This window comes from Trifolium pratense, linkage group LG6 (genome assembly GCF_020283565.1).
Source record: "Trifolium pratense cultivar HEN17-A07 linkage group LG6, ARS_RC_1.1, whole genome shotgun sequence".
Classification (NCBI taxonomy): domain Eukaryota; kingdom Viridiplantae; phylum Streptophyta; class Magnoliopsida; order Fabales; family Fabaceae; genus Trifolium; species Trifolium pratense.
Window position 1 is genome coordinate 18,874,082 of NC_060064.1, and position 19,938 is coordinate 18,894,019.

Sequence of the window (19,938 nt, forward strand, 5' to 3'; positions counted from 1 at the left end):
CCACCGGGATCCCACTGGGATCGCCCGGGATTGACTACCATGGTATAAACTTTTCTTGTGTTTTCTATACTGGTGAAGAAGTATAAAACGGCAATGAAGGAAGTAAAAACATATCCAAGGGTTGTATGCTTGATGAACCAACAAGTGCTACACTGGATGTCAATCTGAAAGAGTGATGCAACTAGCAGTCGATAAAGCTACAAAAGAGAGGATAACAATCCGAAATGTGTTGGCTAATCATATAATATATTCTATAGGTGTGAAATGCATGCCTCATGCCCATAATAACAAGGATGGTGAAGAGAACAAGAACAGTTTCAAGAATTTATAGGACTCTTAGAAATAAGGATAGATCCAAGTCCACTGTCAAAGCTAAGGCAGAAATATAATAATCTAACACTTAGGAAATTATGAAGTACAACATTACAAAACATATTACTCATCATCCTTATACGGATACTCTTCTGGAACTTGCTTGAGAAGTTTTACTTGCAACTCAAACACATCATCACCTCGAAGCGCATCACGTAGCCATGTGACCTCTGCCTTCATTGACACCTGAGTATGAATGAAGAAGAATCAGGACAACTGTAGACGACAGACTATTACACTTCATATGTCACTCAATCCACAAGATATCACGGGAACCAGAACATCACATGTCATGCCTCACTTTCCTCCAGGAAAAATGACTATGATATATTTCCCAATTAAATTATTGAATTTTTTAAGTTACACGCGACTTCTTTCATTGCTACAAAAGGGGTGCTAAAGAAACTGGCTTTCAGAAAATAATGAATGGTTTGTTAAGAGGAGAAATAGCAACTAAGAAAGCAAAATCTTGAAAACTTTGTTTGTCCTTTTCAATACATGAATAAACCATACAAAATTATGAATTATCTATTTCATATTTCAGAAAAATACTCAAATTTCAGAAGACCGGCAATCAAACTATTATGTTTTCTTAGTTTTCTAAGTGTTGATAGCAACAAGAGAAGAGCTGATTAAAAAACTGATGAATGGAAGATTTATAAAAGTATAGTATGTCAAATTAGATAAGAAATATAAACTTACCATATCCAAGGCTCCTCTAATGACTCCACTTAATATATTGCAGTAGTACAGACCTTGATAGTTATCCGGAAGCTCAACAAAGTCGACCAAAGGATTATCCTCCAAAACAATACTACAAGTAGTCCCTTCAGCATCCCAATTGGTCACGGATGCGGTAACACCGAGGAACATTTTAAAACCAACCTGTATAAAAGAACAACTGAGGTTGATAAAAAAAATAGTCATCATCTGCTTTAAATATTCTTTTTTTTTAGTAATTTAATTAATCTAGTAAACCAACAAAAAATGCAGATCACACAACCAAGTAGCAGCACATAGCCCACACTCGTAAAAATCATACCAATCAAAATGTGTTGACAGTCACCAACCTGTTAGATACTGAAATTAAACACAACACAAACCAACTACAACGTGAAACAAAAGGCAAAAAAATATAATTAAACAGGTCACGTGAAATTCATATATGAGTTTAGCATCATCCATTAACAATGAGCCAAGATGATATAATATCGAAAAAAAGTAGTTGGTGAAGAGTGAAGCCAACTTTTGGACTTAAGTGGCGTGATCACAGAATATTTTATACCCTTCTGCTGCCAAACTCTGCAGTGGCTTATCTCATATAGAGTTGTGCCTCATGTCCTTCTCTGTCTTGATTCCAAGACACTTAGTTCTCTCTGTCCATTGATCCTACCAATCTTCCTTCCATTCTCATCATCGCTGTTGATCCTGGATGGAGATCTGATACCATTTTGAAAAGCACTGGTGTCTTTGGAAAATTTAAGGAAGAATTTCTCGTATTACAGTATAGACTGTAGAATTTTGACGGTTAGCTCCTTGCAATGCCCAAAGTCCCTTACTCGACAAGATGCTTCTCTCTAATCCCTTTCTCTTATTTATATACACATCACAGTCTAACCCAACTAACTAAGGGGGTAACCTATCAATCATTTTGATAAGGGTGATATCTTTATTTGAAGACTCAAGGAAGAATTATCCTTATTAAAGGATAGGTCCCCAAACTTCGAAGTTCTCCCCAATTCACAGAGGCCCTAACTCTCTCAATTGACAAGATGCATCCATCTAATCCCTTCCTCTTATTTATACGCATCATAGCCTAACCTAACCAACTAACTAAGCTTTTGCTCACATGAATACAATCTTAGTTCTGGTTAGACTGCCAGAGAACTGAGATTATACTGCGGTCATACACACAACCTATTTCCTATGTTCTAAAAAGCTTGAAGTTCAAACACGTCAAGCAAAGTCCAAAACTTAATTTCTTTGCCTACTGATATGCTTTCCGATATTTATTTATTTCAAGTGTAGCTTAAGCCAAGAACCAATACATACTGCTATACACTCAAAATATTTGATAAATTTTATTATTTATTAAGAATGTGGGAATTTAGTTTAACCAATACATACGCCGTACGCTCAAACTATTTGATAAAATTTTACTATTAATTATATGGGGGCTTAATTTTACAGATTTTACTATTTACTAGTCGAGCAAATTAAAGGGCCCCTGGACAGCTGGAGATTGCCAAAGATTAAATGAACAAGCAAAAGTGCATTTCTGCATGACCTTCATCACAATCAAGATAAACTTTTTCACATTTTTCCCAGCCTATAGAAACCAAAAAACAATACAAATACCTTTGCAATAACATCAGCTGTCTCTCTGAAATCAACACATCTTGATACATTAGATTTAGCCAGAAACTCATCAATCAAACGGATGCCAATATTATAACCCCTGAAAATACCAACCAAACCGCAAAATCATATTGGTTAAAGTAAGTAACCCAAATACAATTACAAATACACACCAAACCAAGGAACCAAAAATCCCACAATTAGATGTGAAAAAACAAATTTTATGGCATCAGAAGATACGCGTAACGTAACACAACATATTGAGTGTTTCAGAACTGTACATTTGATCTAGCTGCTTGTTGACTTCCTCAACCTCTTCAAGATCTGTAAGCAATTGTCGCACAATTGCCCCATACGTCAGAGTAAACAACTCCGCATTCTGCACGATCCAAGAGCAATTTCTAAATTCTAATGAAGATTAATACAATGAACTCAATAAGGATTCCAAGAACGACAAACAAAAATTTCTTGTAAAGCAAAAGAAAAAAGAGAGGAATCGACAATTTATTGGTGTAAAATTGGGGGCAAGTGGAAAGTTGAGCAATGTTATTTTCTTGGGTACCAAACATAGTATAATGAGGGTTTTGATTTATTTTGCTTACAACACGTTCGATGTTAGCAAATATCGCATCACCAGATCGAGCAGCAACAGGAGCCATCGTTAGAGCTCACTCAGATTTGTTTTGCTGCAGAAATAATTAAATTAAATGATTCAGACATGGTAGGAATGAAACAAGTCCAATCTTTTTTTAAACTTACCCAAAATTAAGAAACCCAATTCATGATAAAACAAGATATTAGAAGCACAAAACCAAAACACTTTCTTAAACATATACAGTTTGCCAAGAATTGACACAGTAACCATGAAACAAGTCATATTGGCAAATACCAAACAACAAAAAAGGTATCGCCAAAAGAACCACTATATCTCTGTGTCTTACTAGGGGCAATGTGCTATTGTTTAGAAGAAAAAAAAAATCTAGAGAAAAGCAAATTGCACATTGCATGCAACAAAAAGAAGTAATATTCCATATCTTTGGTTTAGTTTTCTGTTTTTGTCTCGACAGTGTGTTTTTAAAAATTAAAGATAAAATTGAGCTTTGTTTATCAACTTTACCCTTACAATAAAATGATTTGTTTTTACAAGGTTGTTTATAGTGGAGTATATTCTTTATATTGAAAATTTAGAGTAATTTGTAAAACAATGCATCATGAAACTAAAGATATTTTGATACAAATATAGATGAATAAATGATTCCTTAATCTATGTCCAAAAACCTAAAACAAATGCACTTATGGAATGGAGGGAGTAATGTTAGTCTAAAAGAGGGTGTCATACACATATGCAGTGGCGGAGCTAGGGAAAAAAACTTGAATGGGCCATTAAGAAAAACTATAATATATAAATTAGATACAAAAATTATATTGCTTATAAAAATTTAAGTCATAATAAGCACAAAAAATGCCAAGGTTGAGGAAAAAAGAACATACTCAAAACCTGCAAAATGAGGATCCCAACTCACAAAGAAAAAGGGAAAGCATAAGCGAACTAAATCAACCACAGTCACTAATGATCCACCAACACAGTAAGACAAAAAAAAACCTCCCAAAACTACTCCAAAAGTTTTACAAACACCTAAGATGGAAACAAAACAGTATTGAAACCAATACTCCAATCCCTTCCTTTTTCCGAATAAATGCAGCCAAGAACACAGGCTCAAACGATGAAAAACTGCAACAGCACGCAGGAAACATTAAACTGAAACAGCACAGTAAAAGAACAGACTGGAGGAAAAAATGCAGGGAGCAGCACAGCAGCAAAAGACATCAGGCAACATTAAATTCATAGATGCAGAAAAATGCAGTGCCGGGAAAACAAAGAGCGGTAACAACGGTAACAAAGAGAAAATCAGAACATGAACAAAACAAAATCACTCAATTTCGATAGGAACAAAATCAATTCGGAATCTTGGATAGGATCTCATTTATTGAAACAGAACAAAATCAACAATGAATAATGTGCAATCACTCATTCAATCAACAAAAGAATCCAAACAAAAGGGGAGTGTGCAATCACTCATTATATCAACAAAACAATCCCAAAAAAAAAAAAAAAAACCTAAGCTTCCAAGAATGAGAACAAACAAGTGAACAACAACAGCTGGTCAGAGAGAGAGTGAGAGAGAGAGAGAGGGGGGGGGGACAAAGCTTACCGATCGCCGGCACGTTACAGAGAGGGAGAAAGGTTCGCCGGTGGCCGTCGCGTTTCAGAGACGGAGAGGAGAGTGACTGGGTTTGATCACGCGCGCGAGAGAGAGTATAGTTGTATTATAGTTTTTTTTTAAGGAGTTTTTTTTTTTTCTTTAAGATCTCACAAAATCAATAAAATCTTAATAATTTTTTTAAAATTTTCAAGATTTTTTTGGCAATTTTTTTTTTAAAATCTCAATTCAATACACTCCTAAGTTATATGGTATATATTAGTGTTGGGTGCTAAAGGGTTACGATAGAAGTTTTTTTTTAAGGCAAATATTTAATTACTAATAACCGCTCTCTGCACAAGGTTGGAGTCTCGCTGTCTCCAATCACTCGTCTGCCTCCTTGTTGGTATTTTTCTGCTTCCTCATTAGGTTAGAAGAAATGAAGTCATTTACATATTTGGGATTATCTTTTGAATTGGCGGAAGCTTGTGAAAAAAACTATTTTGGTATGATCCAACGAAGATTCAGACAGAAGTGATTCCCCTTGCGCTACGAGGAAAAGATGATGTGTTTGTAATTTCCCCACCGCGTTCCAGTAAGGGTGGGGCTTTTGTTCTTCCTATATTGCATACCCTCTTAGAAATCGGACCGAAACTAAACACTTTCTTTGCTTGTGTGCTATCTCCTACAAGGCACCTTGTTTCTCAAATTTATCAATCCTTTTTTGCTCTAGGATCTCAATTTGGTGTCAAGTGTGGTGTCCTTGTTGAAATGGAGGGGTATCAATGAAAAAGATGCAGTTTGGTTTGATCTGTTGTGTCATAGGTATGGTTTTCTGCCTTCTACTTTTTTGAGTAGGGAAACAACAACTTATGATTCTAAGGCCTCTTTACGGTGGAGGGATGTGGTAAGTGTGGGGGAGACCATGATGCCCGGTTGGTTTCGCTCGATTACTAGTTATGTGGTGGGTAATGGCTCTGACATTAGTTTCTGGAACACCAAATGGTGTGGTAATACTCCGTTTGGAGATTTATTTCCTAATCTCTATGCAAGAGATTTTTGGCAGCATTCCTTGATTTCAAATAGGATGATTAGCAGCAGGGATGAACTGATTTGGCGATGGGATTGGCGTGATGCATTAACCCAATCAGAAGAATATGATTTTACCAAGCTAAAGGAGTTGTTGTTGGATGTCAACCTGAATCCAAATAGCGCTGACAGAAGGCGGTGGATCATTGGTTCTGCAGGTTCTTTTTCAGTCAAATCCTATTATAATTTTCTGGTACAACTTGGCGCGGTTGATGATATTAATTCATCCCTGCTGTTGGCTTTTAAAAACCTGTGGAAGAATGATGTGCCATTGAAAGTGAGTGTATTCGGGTGGAGATTATTATTGCAGAAACTACCAACTCGGGCCGCATTAGTTTCTAAAGGTATTATTACAAACCCTCATGAATCTTCATGTGCATTCTGCTTTAGGCATGTAGAGAGTTGCTCTCACCTTTTCTTGCAATTTTTCTCAAACGGTGTGGAAGGCAATATTCAAATGGATGGGATGTAGTTTAACTATAGGTGAGGAAGGGCTGCAACACTTTTTTATGTGTGGTGATATATTCAAGTCAAAAAAGTGTAGGTGTATTCGACATTTGATTTGGTTAACTACTACTTTGTGTATATGGAGGTTGAGAAACAATATCATTTTTCGAGGAGAGGTGGTTGATGTGTCTAAGTTGGTTGATAATATCACGGCGCTATCATGGTTTAGGTTTATTGGAAGAGCCGGGCGCAAGTCCACCTATTCTTTTTTGCATTGGTGTACTAATCATATTGTATGTCTACAAAGCATATAATTCTTTGTCTTGAATCGTAAGGGTTTGAGTACCCTTTATACTCCTTTATAATTCAATTTTGCTTATAAAAAAAAAAACATAAACAATCAATTAATAATTTCATTCCCTTTAAGGTTCTAAATCTAATCAAGGAAAATTATTTGAATTTCTTCTAGCCATTCTAATTACCCCCAAAGTGTCTCTGATTACAAGACTATGGGACTAAACCTCCAAAATCCTGCACAGAACTAACAACATCAGGTTCATGTGTTCTAACCTTCATGAATTTTCCACATGAAAAATCTTGTTTCTATGGGAATGGAAGAAAAGCAAAAGAAATGAGTGTTTCTAGATGTTGCCGAGAGAGAAACAAAAGGGAAAGTGTTTTTAAAAGTATTTTCTATTATTTATTATTATTTATTATTATTATTATTATTATTATTATGATTATTATATTTATTTATTTTTTTAATAGACCTATGTACTTGTTCTTATATTTTCAGGCACCCTTAGCTTCCACTTTATTACTCTTGTGTCATTGATATCTTCACTAAAAGATTCTATCTTAGATACTAATTACCATTAATAGAGTAAACTATCGTAACTTATTAATTAATTATTTAGGATATTACAACGACAATAATATTTACAAATATTATTATATTCATAAGGAAAATTACACACTCTCAAAAAAAAAAAGTTCACATTCCATTAAAAAATAAATAAGTTATACAAGAACGATTTATGAATGTTGTTTTAAAAAACCAATAAAAAATTTGATCACGGTCTTTTTAAAGGGATATACCTAGTATTAGAACATTATTGTAAGATTATTTCCATTGAGGTCCTTTCTTCTTCCTTTCATTTTTTTCGCGAAGAGTTTTTCTTCAAAATTTATATAAGGTTGATCACGGATCAACAACTCACTTATTCTTTGTGGCTCTTTTAGCCTTAGACATTACTTAAACATTGTATCCAGCCTCAAACTCCTCTCGATGATGAAGCACTTCAGCTTTTCGTTAGCTGACCTCCATTGCTTCCCTCGTGAAGCATTCTATATACTCTGAGCGTTTCATTTTTCCCTTGGATGGCAGTGCTGAGGGAAGCAATGGATTTGGGCTAACGTCTCCTTGCAGTGAAATATGAAGTGAACTCTTCACATAGATCCTCCCAAGAGTTGATAGAAACAATGTCATTCTTGAACCTTCGAGGGTGGGAACGAAGAGTTTGCATTTGACAGCTCCATGTGCTCAATAGTAGTCGTGGACGATATCGATGTGTTCTATGTGCTCATCGGGGTCAGCTGTTCCGTCATATGTTTCCAGCTTAGGTGGCTTTTCCAAGGACCTTGGGATGCAACATTTCTAGGATTTTCTATGTGACTGGCTCTTTGGTGGAGTGAGGACGGCTCTTCTTCTTGTCGTGATTGTGGTGTGCAGATTCTAGTTTCTCTATTCGACGTGAAAAGGATGTCCTGATGCTATCATCTCCACTAGAGTCGTGTGAAGGGGTCCCCCTCCACCTCCGTTTCCACCATTTCCGGCTCCATTTCTACTATTACTATCATTGTTGTTTCTTTCGTTCCAACGGGGTGGTCAGTCTATGAAAAATTTAGAAGAATATAGCCGAAATCTCAATGTTTTGTTTCAAATTTAATAGATTATTACTATAAATAGTTTTTTCTTTGGGTGAAAAAATAGATTGTCTCCTTTTACGTGAAAAGATATTCAAAAAAAGGTTTGCATATTTGTTTCTATTTTTACTTGTTATTTGTTACAATGCTACAATTTTACAAACTTGTACATAGCATTGAATATGTTTAAGCCCGAATACAATTTCTTTCCGTTTAAAAACAACCTTTAGAAAATCAAAGGAGATATAATATTCCAGCTCAATGCTGTTTAATTTGAGACTACAAATTAACAAACATGCCCTTTATTTTAACAAAACAAAATTGGTCTTTAATGGTTATTACATTTGTTTATTTATAACCCAACAATAGCCCTTGTTGAATCATTTGGCAAACTGCACCTTTCAAGGTGCGTAAGGGTTTGTCACAATTTCTCTTAATTTTTGTATGATTGTATTTTGAAGGATTAATTAATTTCAACGTGAGGGTTTAATTTCAACCATAATTTGATTGAAGATTTCGTTCAATTGATCAAGCTAGCTTCAAATACAAAGGTGCATATTTATATATGTTGCATTTTGATAAGTTCCTTGTTATATATATATATTATTATTTTGTTCTTGTCTTTTGCTCATTGATTCAATTTGCCATTGAAATTGGAATTCAGATTTTATTGTTTATAAAATATAAAATTGGTCATTATTTTCAAAGCTATGTTATGTTAATTTTGAATTTGGTCAAAGAAATATTTTGTTGCAAGCATGTGACCATGTTTGGAAATGAACATCACATGCATACCAATCAATGTAGGGACTAGTCCCAAATAATTTTATATTATCATCGCCAATGAAAAAAATAACTTCATTTGCAGTTGCATGATCATAGTTGAATAATTAATTGGAAATTGTAGGTATGTTTTAAAAAACTCAAATTCTTTCCAATTGATCATACATAAATCAAGTAATATTTTTTTCTATGTATCATTTTCTGATATCCATAAGGAATCTAAGCTTTCTCTTAAGTCAAAATAAGTTTGGATTTCATACTCTTTATTTAATGTCAAGCATACACGCTAATATAAAATAAAAATATAACAAAAAAGATAATTATACTTAGTAAAAAAAATTAGTACTGGAATCAAACTCGGATTTTTTCGAATAATTTGTCTTAAAGGAAGCTCATTAACTAGTTGAGTTCAATGTCTATTTTCATGATTTTGTAGATCCATATAGTAAGAGAGAAAAGGCATAATGAAAGAAGAAGAATCTAGCAAAGGGTGGATAGTGTGTCTTGTAACAATTGGAATTGTGGTCACAATTGCAATTGCGGTTACAGTTGCATTCACGGTGTTCCAACCAAAAAAGTTCATCACTACGGTGGATTCAATCGATGTTCGAGACATGGACGTAAATGTTAATATATTTAACATGAGTTTAAATTTGAATGTGACATTGGATGTCCTTGTATCGGTGAAAAATCCAAATATATTCGGATTGAAATACTATGATGGTTTCGCGCAACTAAACTATAGAGGCGAAGAAATCGGGGAAGCACCTATCCCTAGCGGAGAGATATCATCTAAAGAAACTAAGCAAATGAATGTGACACTCACCATTATGGCTGATCGTATATTATCTAATTCTCAAGTTATTTCAGATGTTACTTCAGGTGGCATACAACTTAATACTTTCATGAGAATTTCAGGAGAAGTCAGTATCTTAGGCCTTATAAAATTTCATGGGAATACCACTGCATCTTGTGATTTTGTTATCAATACTTCCAACAAAACAATTGATAGCCATGTGTGCCAATATAAGATGGTTTGATGTGTTGGGTTCAAAAAAAAGAAATTCCATGTATTTGTAGTCCTTCTAAATCATTCATTACTCATTTTCACTAGTTTTTCTCTCAATTTGGAGGATTTTAAGGATGTAGGAAAAGTGTATTAGTTCATTGTTAATTAATCTCTCGTTTTGAAACATCTTTCATTCTACCCTTCATTTTCTTTTACCAATAATTTTCACTAATTTTTCAAATGTGTTACTGAGGTGCCATAATTAAATAAATAGAAAATGGAGAAATTATAATTCATTAAAATTTCACTAAAATTCATTTTACAACTGTTACAAGAGAATTTGTATTCCTTTTTAAAAAATAAATAAATTATAGTATCAAACTCTTACCAATAAACTAACACATATTGGACGTAAACACTCTCTCTATTTTTATTTAGTTGTCGGACATTCTCTAAGAAATATTTTTTACAATTTTCAGTTTAGTATTTTTTTTGAAGAAGCATTTTCAGTTTAGTATTATATTAATTTTTTGTCAATTATACTTTTATCTTATCAATTCTTTACATTTATATTAATTATTTTCTAAGAAATATTTTTTACAATTTTCAATTTAGTATTATATTAATTTTTTTGTCAATTATACTTTTACCTTATCAATTCTTTACATTTATATTAATTATGTGAGTAGATTAATAAAAATATAAGATTAAATTTACAATTTACTTTTCAACTAATTTATTTATTAATTTATGCAAAACTGTTCTCATGAGCTTAGCTCAGTTGGTAAGGGACATCATGTTTTATATGTAAGGGTCAGGGTTCGAAGTTTGGACATCTTACTTATCTATCTTAAGGGTGAAATTTTTACCCACTAGACTACCTGACAAAAAATAATTTATGGAAAAACAATCTTAAAATACAAGTCTATAGATAAATAGATAGAAACATAGGGTTATGTTGTTAACTAACATTGAGGATTCATAGAGAGAAAACATAAAGTGGCTAGGGTTTTCATTAGGAATAATCAAAAGTCATGGAGTACAAAATAATAGAATGGTATAAATACTAGAGTATAAAAGACTAAACTACCCTTAATATAATATATTATTTATATATTATGTAACATCCCCCCTCAAACTCATGATGCATTAATAGGAAGCATCGAGAGTTTGTCAATCAAGAAATGAAAACGTTTAATAGAATGAGTTTTCGTGAACAAGTCAGCAATCTGCAAGGAGGAAGAAACAAATGGTAAAGTGATAGTGCCATGTTGAAGATGATGACGAGTGAGATGACAATCAATCTCAATGTGTTTGGTGCGTTCATGAAAGACCGAGTTATGAGCAATTTGAATGGCACTTTTGTTATCACAATACATAGGAGTAGCTTTAGACAGAGAAACACCCATATCAGAAAGAAGCCAACGTAACCACACTATCTCCGAAGTGGTAGTGGCCATAGCACGGTACTCAGCTTCTGTTGAAGAACGAGATATAATGTCTTGCTTCTTGCTCTTCCAAGATATAAGAGAATCTCCTAGAAAAATACAAAAACCTGTAGTAGACTTGCGATCAGTGGGATCACCAGCCCAATCTGCATCAGAGTAAGCATGTAACTCCAAAGAAGAAGATGAAGGAAAAAGAAGACTCTGAAATTGAGTTCCTCGAAGATAACGAAGAATGCGAAGAACAGCTGCCCAATGCACTGTAGTAGGAGAAACAACAAACTGACTAACAATGTGCACTGCATAAGCAATATCTGGTCTGGTAATAGTAAGATACACCAAGCTGCCAACCAAAGTACGATACAAAGTGGGATCCGATAAAAGAACGCCATCAGAGGGAGCATATTTCACATTGAGCTCAAGAGGGCTATCTGCTGATCTAGTATCAGAAATACGAGCTTGTTCAAGAATGTTGGCAATATATTTAGATTGTGAAAGAAGATAACCTCTAGGGGAGTATGCAACCTCAATCCCCAAAAAATATCGAAGAGTGCCTAAATCCTTCATCTCAAATTGTTTAGCTAACTGTAATTTCAACTCATCAATCCCATTAACATCATCACCTGTAATAATCATATCATCAACATATAGGGATAATAGAATACGACCATGAGAATTGGTTCTAAGAAATAAAGCAGAATCATGATCACTAGAGCGGAACCCAAGAGATGTAATTACGGTAGAAAACTTCTCAAACCAAGCTCGTGGAGCTTGTTTCAGACCATATAAAGCTTTCTTCAACTTACACACTTCTCCCTTATTATGAGAAATACCTAGTGGAGGTACCATATAAACTTCCTCCTGAAGATCACCATTTAGAAATGCATTTTTAACATCCATTTGAAAAATATTCCATTGACGAACAGAAGCAACAGCAATAAGAGTACGAATAGTAGTCATCTTGGCCACAGGAGCAAATGTTTCTTCATAATCCATGCCATACTGTTGAGAGAAACCCTTAGCAACAAGACGAGCTTTGTATCGCTCTACTGACCCATCAGATTTGGTTTTGATCTTGTATACCCAACGAGACCCAATAGCACGTTTTCCTGGTGGAAGAGGTACTAAATCCCAAGTATTTGTCTTATGCAAAGCAGCAAGTTCCTCTGCCATAGCCTGCTGCCAAAGAGGATCAAGAATAGCTTCTTTATAGGAAGATGGCTCAGACAAATTATGAATAGAGGTTAGAAAAGAGGCAAAAGAAGGAGAATAAGTGGAATAAACAAAATCAGGCAATTGAGTAGACTTACGATCACGAGAGGGATAACGAGGAGAAGGGGCTGTGGATGGCGTAGGATCAACAGTCGCAAGAGGTTGTTGGATAGCCGTGGGGACAGAGGGAGCATTTGTATCTGGAGTGGCAATAGTGTCAGTCCTGCAATTCTCAATAGTACAATCACTAGAAATATCATCATCAAAGGCAAAAGGATCAATATGAGCAAGCTCAGACCTGGTAGGAGTATGCGAATCAGAAGAAAGAGAGTAAAATGGTATGTGCTCAAGAAACACAACATGACGAGAAACATACAATTTTTTATTAATAGGATTATAACAACGATAACCCTTTTGACCATCCCCATAACCAAGAAAAACACATATTGCAGAGCGAGGACACAATTTACTACGTTCAACTTGTGGAAGAAGAACAAAACAAGTAGAACCAAATACTTTTAAATAAGAATAATCAGGAGCACGACCATACAAAACCTCAAATGGAGACAAACCTGAAGTGATAGATGATGGAATTCTATTAATGACATGAACAGCTGTACGAATTGCTTCACCCCAAAATTCACTTGGAACTGCTGCAGACAACAAAAGAGAACGGGCAGTTTCAACAATATGACGATGCTTTCTTTCGGCAACGCCATTTTGTTGAGGAGTATCGGTACATGAAGTCTGGTGAATAGTACCATCATAAGCAAGCAACTCAGAGAATTTATTAGAAGTATACTCACCACCTTGATCGCAACGAAAACACTTTATCACAGCATTATGTTGAGTTTTAACCATAGCACGAAACATACGATAGATATCATAAAATTCTGAACGATTTTTCATAAGATAAACCCAACAATAACGACTATAATCATCAATAAAACATACATAATATCTAGATCCACCTTTGGTAAAAACCGATGATGGACCCCATACATCAGAATGAACTAAATCAAAAGGTGCATTAGAAACAGAAGTACTTTTATTAAAGGGCAAAGCAGAAAATTTTGCAAGTTTGCAACCACAACAATCAGAAATATCTCTAGTTTGCAACTTTCCTAAAGCTCCGGTAGAAGCCAAGTACTTTAATCTAGAGGCAGAAACATGTCCAAGGCGAGAATGCCATAAATAAAAGCTACTAGAAGACGAATTTAAACGAAAAGATGATAAGTCAACAGTCGAGGGAGACATTGAGGCTGCAGTATCTGGAACTCTCAACTCATCCAAAATATAAAGTCCCCCCTGTCTACGGCCTGTCCCAATCTTCCTCCCGGATTGTTGATCCTGCACATAACAAGAAGTGGAAGAAAATACAACTGAATAACCAGAATCACATAATTGACTAACAGAAACAAGACTCAAAGTGAGGTTAGGAATATAATATACATTAGATAAAGACAAGTTAGTTGTGGAGACAGACCCAATGCCTGCTAGTGGCATAGGAGTGCCATCAGCAGTCAAGACCGACATAGATGATTTAGGATTTAAGGACACAAATGACTTATGATCATAGGACATATGATGTGATGCACCGGAATCAAAAATCCATATGGAAGAAGATATACCTGACAAGCTAGAGGGATTCAAACCTTTGATAGAGGAGGCAGACATAGCATGTGGCTGAGTTGCGAGAAACTTTTGAAACTGCTCAGCAAGATCAAATACATGTGAATTAGTCTCAGATGGGTATGCAGAACCAATACCAGAACCAACGGACGGAGGAGCAACAATAGAAGAAGTAGCAGCAGCAACATTAGATGAGGGAGGCTTAAAATTTTTTCTTCCTGCTTTCATCAATTGCGGACAATTTGATTTCCAATGCCCTTTTTGCTTGCAAAAAGCACATTCATCAATACCAACACCAACCCTCCCTTGAGGTTTTCCTTTGTTAAAAGGAGCAGCAAAAACGGATGGAGGAGATGTATGAGTTTCTTTATCCAAATGCGAAAGAGAGTGAGACTTGAGTCTAATTTCTTCCGCCAACAGTTCATTAACAACCGAGTCAACATTAGGAAGAGGAGTACGATGTAGAATACTCCCACGCAAGGCCTCAAATTCGTCACGAAGAGCCATCAAAAATTGAACTAATCGTTGCTCTTCTCTATGGTCAAGGTATGCTTTGACACCTTTTAATTCAGCGGGTTCCATGAGAGCCAATTGGTCCCACAAATTTGTCATAGTCGAATAAAATTCTTGAATGCTCATATTATTTTGCTTAAGAGCTCTAATGTCACTTTCCAACTGATAACGTTTAGCAAAATTAGACTGCTTATACAACCGTTCCAAATGGTCCCAAACCTCTTTAGCAGTATCGTATTTTGCTAATTGCATACCTATTGACTGAGAAACAGAATTATTGATCCAAGTAATGATCTTCGAATTACTAGCCTCCCATGTATCTAACTCTTTTGCATACTTTGCTTCATCTTTTTTATCAGTGGGCTTAACAGAGGTTCCATCAACATAACTCCACACCCTTTTTCCTTTCAAAAAATTTCTCATTACATAACTCCAATAAGGATAATTTGATCCTTTCAATTGGACACTAATAGATTGAAGAGAATCATCTTTATCACTAGCCATTGCAATAAACTATGAAAGAACCAAAGGGAATCAACAATAAAAAAAACTATTGCCAAAGAGGAGTGCACTCACAAAGATTTCAAGTCTTCCACGTAACAAATTGCACACTAACAGAGAGAACAAAGTGTTCCAAAATACACTCTTAATACTAAATCAAAAACAAAGTGCCAACACTTAATTGTAAACAAACTAACATAGAGAACAAATCAAACCCACCAAACCCACCGAACGCGTAACAAACAACTTTCAATTGAGAAACATCAATCCAAAAAAAGAAGAAATCCAGGGAGAGAACAAATCAAACCTTATTGCAGAGATTGATTATCAAACTTCTAAGTTCTAATAGAATCAACCAAGCTCTTTGATACCATGTTAACTAACATTGAGGATTCATAGAGAGAAAACATAAAGTGGCTAGGGTTTTCATTAGGAATAATCAAAAGTCATGGAGTACAAAATAATAGAATGGTATAAATACTAGAGTATAAAAGACTAAACTACCCTTAATATAATATATTATTTATATATTATGTAACAATGTATAACTTGTAAAACATTTGGTCAGTTTTATGTTTCATCATTTGGTCATAAGTTAATTTTTTGGTGTTGTGTTGTGTTGTGGTTGAGTCTTGCTGCCTCCAATTACGTACGGTGTGATGTGATTATGCTAATTTGTCTAATCTTAGCATTTTTGTATTAGTGTGTATTTAGTAAATTTGGCATTCTCAAAGTAAAAAAAAAAAAAAAGAAAGTTGAAGCATTATTGGTTGGAATGAGTGGAATTCATATTATCTGATTTTTAAACAAAATCCAAATATTAATAAAATTTTATTGACTTCATTATCTTTGATTTGACTCCACTGTTAGTTCCTTTCATCCAATTTCATGAATCCAAATATAGTACTAGAGCCTCCTTTAAATACACTAAATAAGATTTTGTAAAAAACATAAATAATAATTAATAAGATGTAATAGGAATGTAAATGGATATTTATAGCACGAATAATATGATACTTGTATTCGTTCTGTTGAATAAATATGATATATTTATCCGCATTATATTCTTGTGAATAATCCATGAATTTTGAGATACGCACGAATATTTACAAATATTTATGTATAACATAAATATTTTTAAAGAAAAAATATTGATTTTTGAATATTTTTTTTTAATGACCTAAAATTTCTTCCACTTCTTTTAAAGAAATATATATTAACACGTAATAATATTCATACACTTCACTCCAATTTAAAAGCAAATTAAAAGTCATATGATTAGTGCTTCAGTGATCGTTGAAGAGGGGATATGATTTGTAAAATAATTTTACACGGTCAATCAAATAGTCATGTTTAAAGATTGGATTTGTGGAAAGGCGAAAATCAAAGATATGCTATGAGTCATGGTTAGACCTTTTTAATTTTCTCCATATTGGAAGCTGCCTGGTTTTTGCTACTATGTTATCTGTCTGCAGGTTCTAATTAGAGGAATGTGGTAGCTCATGTAGCAGAAAAATGATGCTCTGTAACAGAGGATGTTTTGCTGATCCTGGACTTTAGGTGCATGCTGTTCTGTTGTCACAATCTAATTAAATGTTGTATAGTCCATTTTCTACATTATTGTTGGCATGTTTACATCTCTCAAGTCATTGTTTGCATTGCATAATTTTAAAACTACAGTGTATGTATACTACCCCAGATGGAATACAGAGTACATATGCAATAAATGCATTCTTTTGAATTTAGGTTAAATGGACAAATGGATGCATTCTTTATAAGCATTAAGTCAAAAAATTTGTCCCATAAGTCCTATCTCAACTGATAAAATGCCGAAATTATTAGGTTGGACGTCATGACCCGAGTTCGAACCCGGGATCTCACTGAGTTTAAAAATTTAAGGCTTAAAGATATAAATTTGGAAGGAAAGAGTATTCATGTTTACCTAAGTAGGTTTGTTTAAGTCTTAAAGATTTCTCTATGGCATGAAGGTTGATTTTTGTTTAACTAAATATAAAAATGTCTCTGTTTTATTTATTTAAAAGAAAATACTAATTGATAACATCTCTCTTGCAAGGTGAAATACAGTCAGTCTTAATTTTCTCTTAAAGATCCAAATACATGAATATTTCAATTACTTCTATTTTGTCACATTATTTATAGGCTTAACTATATCGTTTTATACTATTCTTTTGTTTTTTCATTTCTTTAACTTATCTAATTCCTACCTATTCCCACTCCAATACTATAAAAGTGTTGTTGGCAGTTACAACACGGATCCGCTAGCTGCGCATTTACTCTGATTCAGTCTGCATAGTAATTCAATCAATTGGACCCCCACAACAACCAACTACCCTTACATATACATTTTTCACTTCATTAATAATAATAATATTAATATGGTTGGCACAATGTCACTCTTATATATGTAGCCTCACCATACCATACGTATCAAATCTCATTTATTCATCCAAAATCCTCACTATCTTATGGTAGTAGATCCATTTCATCATTTCTCAATTTCAGTTGAATTGTGTCAAAATTAAGGGCCATGAAGAGTGCTACACAAAATAAGCAATACCAAGAAGAACAAGCTTTGATGATTCCACCAAAAAAAGGAAGACACAGATGTGTAACTTGCATATGCATACTGTTATTTCTATTATTAGTTTTAGTAACAGTTTGTGTTGTTCTTGCCTTAACACTTTTCAAGCCAAAAGAACCAATAACAAAGATTTCTTCAGCTACTTTACAAGGTATATCACCTCGTGTAACACTTCCTGTTCTTAACATACAAATCAATGTTACTCTTGATATCAAGATTCAAGTCGAGAATCGAAACCGTGCGAGTTTCAAACATGCAGATGGAATTAGTCTTTTGATGTATAAAGGTGTTGAAGTTGGAGAGACAGATATTTATCCTGGTTTGATTCCTGCAAGAAGTTCTAGTATTCTTCCTTGTAGACTTAATCTTCAAGCTGATAAGTTAGCATCCAATATGACAGGTTTTATAGGTGATTTGATGGGTGGTGAGCTCTCTTTGGCAACAGTTACTAGGATTCCTGGTAGAGTTACTTTTCTTGGATTCATTAAGAAACACATTGTTGCTAAGTCTAATTGTCAATTTGTTTTTGGTGTTCCTGATATGGAGATCAAAAGCCAAATTTGCAAGAATACGGCAAAGTTATGAATGGATTTGGATTGTATACGGTATGATTGCACGCAGTCAACCACATATGATCCGAATTTCAATGAAGATTTTAATTTTTGAAAAATAAATACTGAGTTTAAAGTCTGGACCGTAGATTGTACGATTTTAATCGAACAATTTAGAGGTGGCTAGGGGAAGTAGATTTATAGGTTATATGGTCATTTCATACTTCAGTGATATAAATAATAGTGTTTACATGTATTTATATATTTGTATGCTTTTGTATATTAGAAGTTGGTTGTGGTTTTGAAAATTTTGGGAATTCCATTGTGAGGACCTTTTATATGTGTAGAAATTAGGAAGATATAAGAGATTACTGTATTTATATATTCATTGTATTTTTTTTTTTTGTTTTAATTCATTGTATATTTGAAGTACAAGTAGGTGGTCCTATTCATACCTATGGGATAGGAGACAGAGAAACTTAAAATTAATTACACATAAAATTAATTACTTCTGATATAATTACAATATACAGTAAATTTTAATAAATAGAGAATCATATTACGAATTACTGAGTATATCGTAACATTATATATTGGGTATGTTCTGACTTTGTGACTATTGAAAAAGCATTAGACCCTGGAGCTTGATTGAAAGTTTTCACTCAATGAGGAGAAGAAGATTGATTTTCAAGGAATAGCTTTCTATTAAGTGCACGAGTCTGATAACAGCGAAGGAATGAAATCCAGTGTACTTAGTACATACATTACAAAAAAAAAAACCTTCAAACAAGTTAAATTAGGAGAATCAAAGTGTTAAGCTCTTCTCAGGTCCCAACATCAATATTGTCGATGGTGTATAGCGGAATATGGAAGAAGCCCAAAAATTCCGCCATATAAGCATGGCATTGCAGCCCTATGGCACCACATTGGCGGTTATCCTTTCACAAACTGGCTATGACAATTGTCAAAAACTCGGTCCGACATTTAACAACACAACCTGACTTTAAATGAAGTAACTTAACACAAATAGTTGTGCTAAAAAAGAACTCTAACTTAGGCATAAGAGTGCCTTTTGCAAATATACCGCCAAGAGCCACCAATGTCCTACAACCATCCAGCCACATGCCAAATACCCTGGACATTCAAGCCCTAACTACCGGACATAACATGAGGGGTTAACAATATAAGAAGTACAACAAGAAATGAACTTTGGAGTAAAACAATTGCAGGAGAGGATGGTTTAGCCATCATTTTAGTTTGTAACACTAAGACATACAACACCTAACACTATAGCAAT

At 34.2% G+C, this 19,938-nt stretch overlaps 4 protein-coding genes across 5 annotated transcripts; 2 read left to right on the forward strand and 2 right to left on the reverse strand.

Annotated features, from left to right (window-relative positions):
• Positions 1–220: 220 nt before the first annotated feature.
• Positions 221–5,065, reverse strand: LOC123893015 (trafficking protein particle complex subunit 3-like). Of its 2 annotated transcripts, XM_045942930.1 has the most exons (7): positions 4,944–5,040; positions 4,222–4,462; positions 3,333–3,416; positions 3,012–3,109; positions 2,731–2,830; positions 1,075–1,257; positions 221–558 (listed from the first exon to the last, which is right to left on the reverse strand). In XM_045942930.1, the coding sequence occupies exons 3-7, from the start codon at positions 3,387–3,389 to the stop codon at positions 436–438; spliced, it is 561 nt and encodes a 186-aa protein (XP_045798886.1). In that variant the 5' UTR covers positions 3,390–3,416; positions 4,222–4,462; positions 4,944–5,040; the 3' UTR covers positions 221–435. The 2 variants fall into 2 exon arrangements, with proteins under 2 accessions (XP_045798886.1, XP_045798885.1); XM_045942929.1 differs by lacking the exon at positions 4,222–4,462 and having other exon boundaries at positions 4,944–5,065.
• A 4,575-nt stretch (positions 5,066–9,640) lies between these two features.
• Positions 9,641–10,216, forward strand: LOC123891866 (NDR1/HIN1-like protein 2). Its single transcript, XM_045941741.1, has one exon. The coding sequence runs from the start codon at positions 9,641–9,643 to the stop codon at positions 10,214–10,216; it is 576 nt and encodes a 191-aa protein (XP_045797697.1).
• Positions 10,217–14,099: 3,883 nt separating this feature from the next.
• LOC123890503 lies at positions 14,100–15,142 on the reverse strand. Its single transcript, XM_045940122.1, has 2 exons — positions 14,474–15,142; positions 14,100–14,192 (listed from the first exon to the last, which is right to left on the reverse strand). The coding sequence occupies exons 1-2, from the start codon at positions 15,111–15,113 to the stop codon at positions 14,155–14,157; spliced, it is 678 nt and encodes a 225-aa protein (XP_045796078.1). The 5' UTR covers positions 15,114–15,142; the 3' UTR covers positions 14,100–14,154.
• A 2,738-nt stretch (positions 15,143–17,880) lies between these two features.
• On the forward strand, positions 17,881–18,949 carry LOC123889275. Its single transcript, XM_045938538.1, has one exon. It carries the CDS (start codon positions 18,037–18,039, stop codon positions 18,673–18,675), a length of 639 nt encoding a protein of 212 aa, XP_045794494.1. The 5' UTR covers positions 17,881–18,036; the 3' UTR covers positions 18,676–18,949.
• The last annotated feature ends 989 nt before the right edge of the window (positions 18,950–19,938 follow it).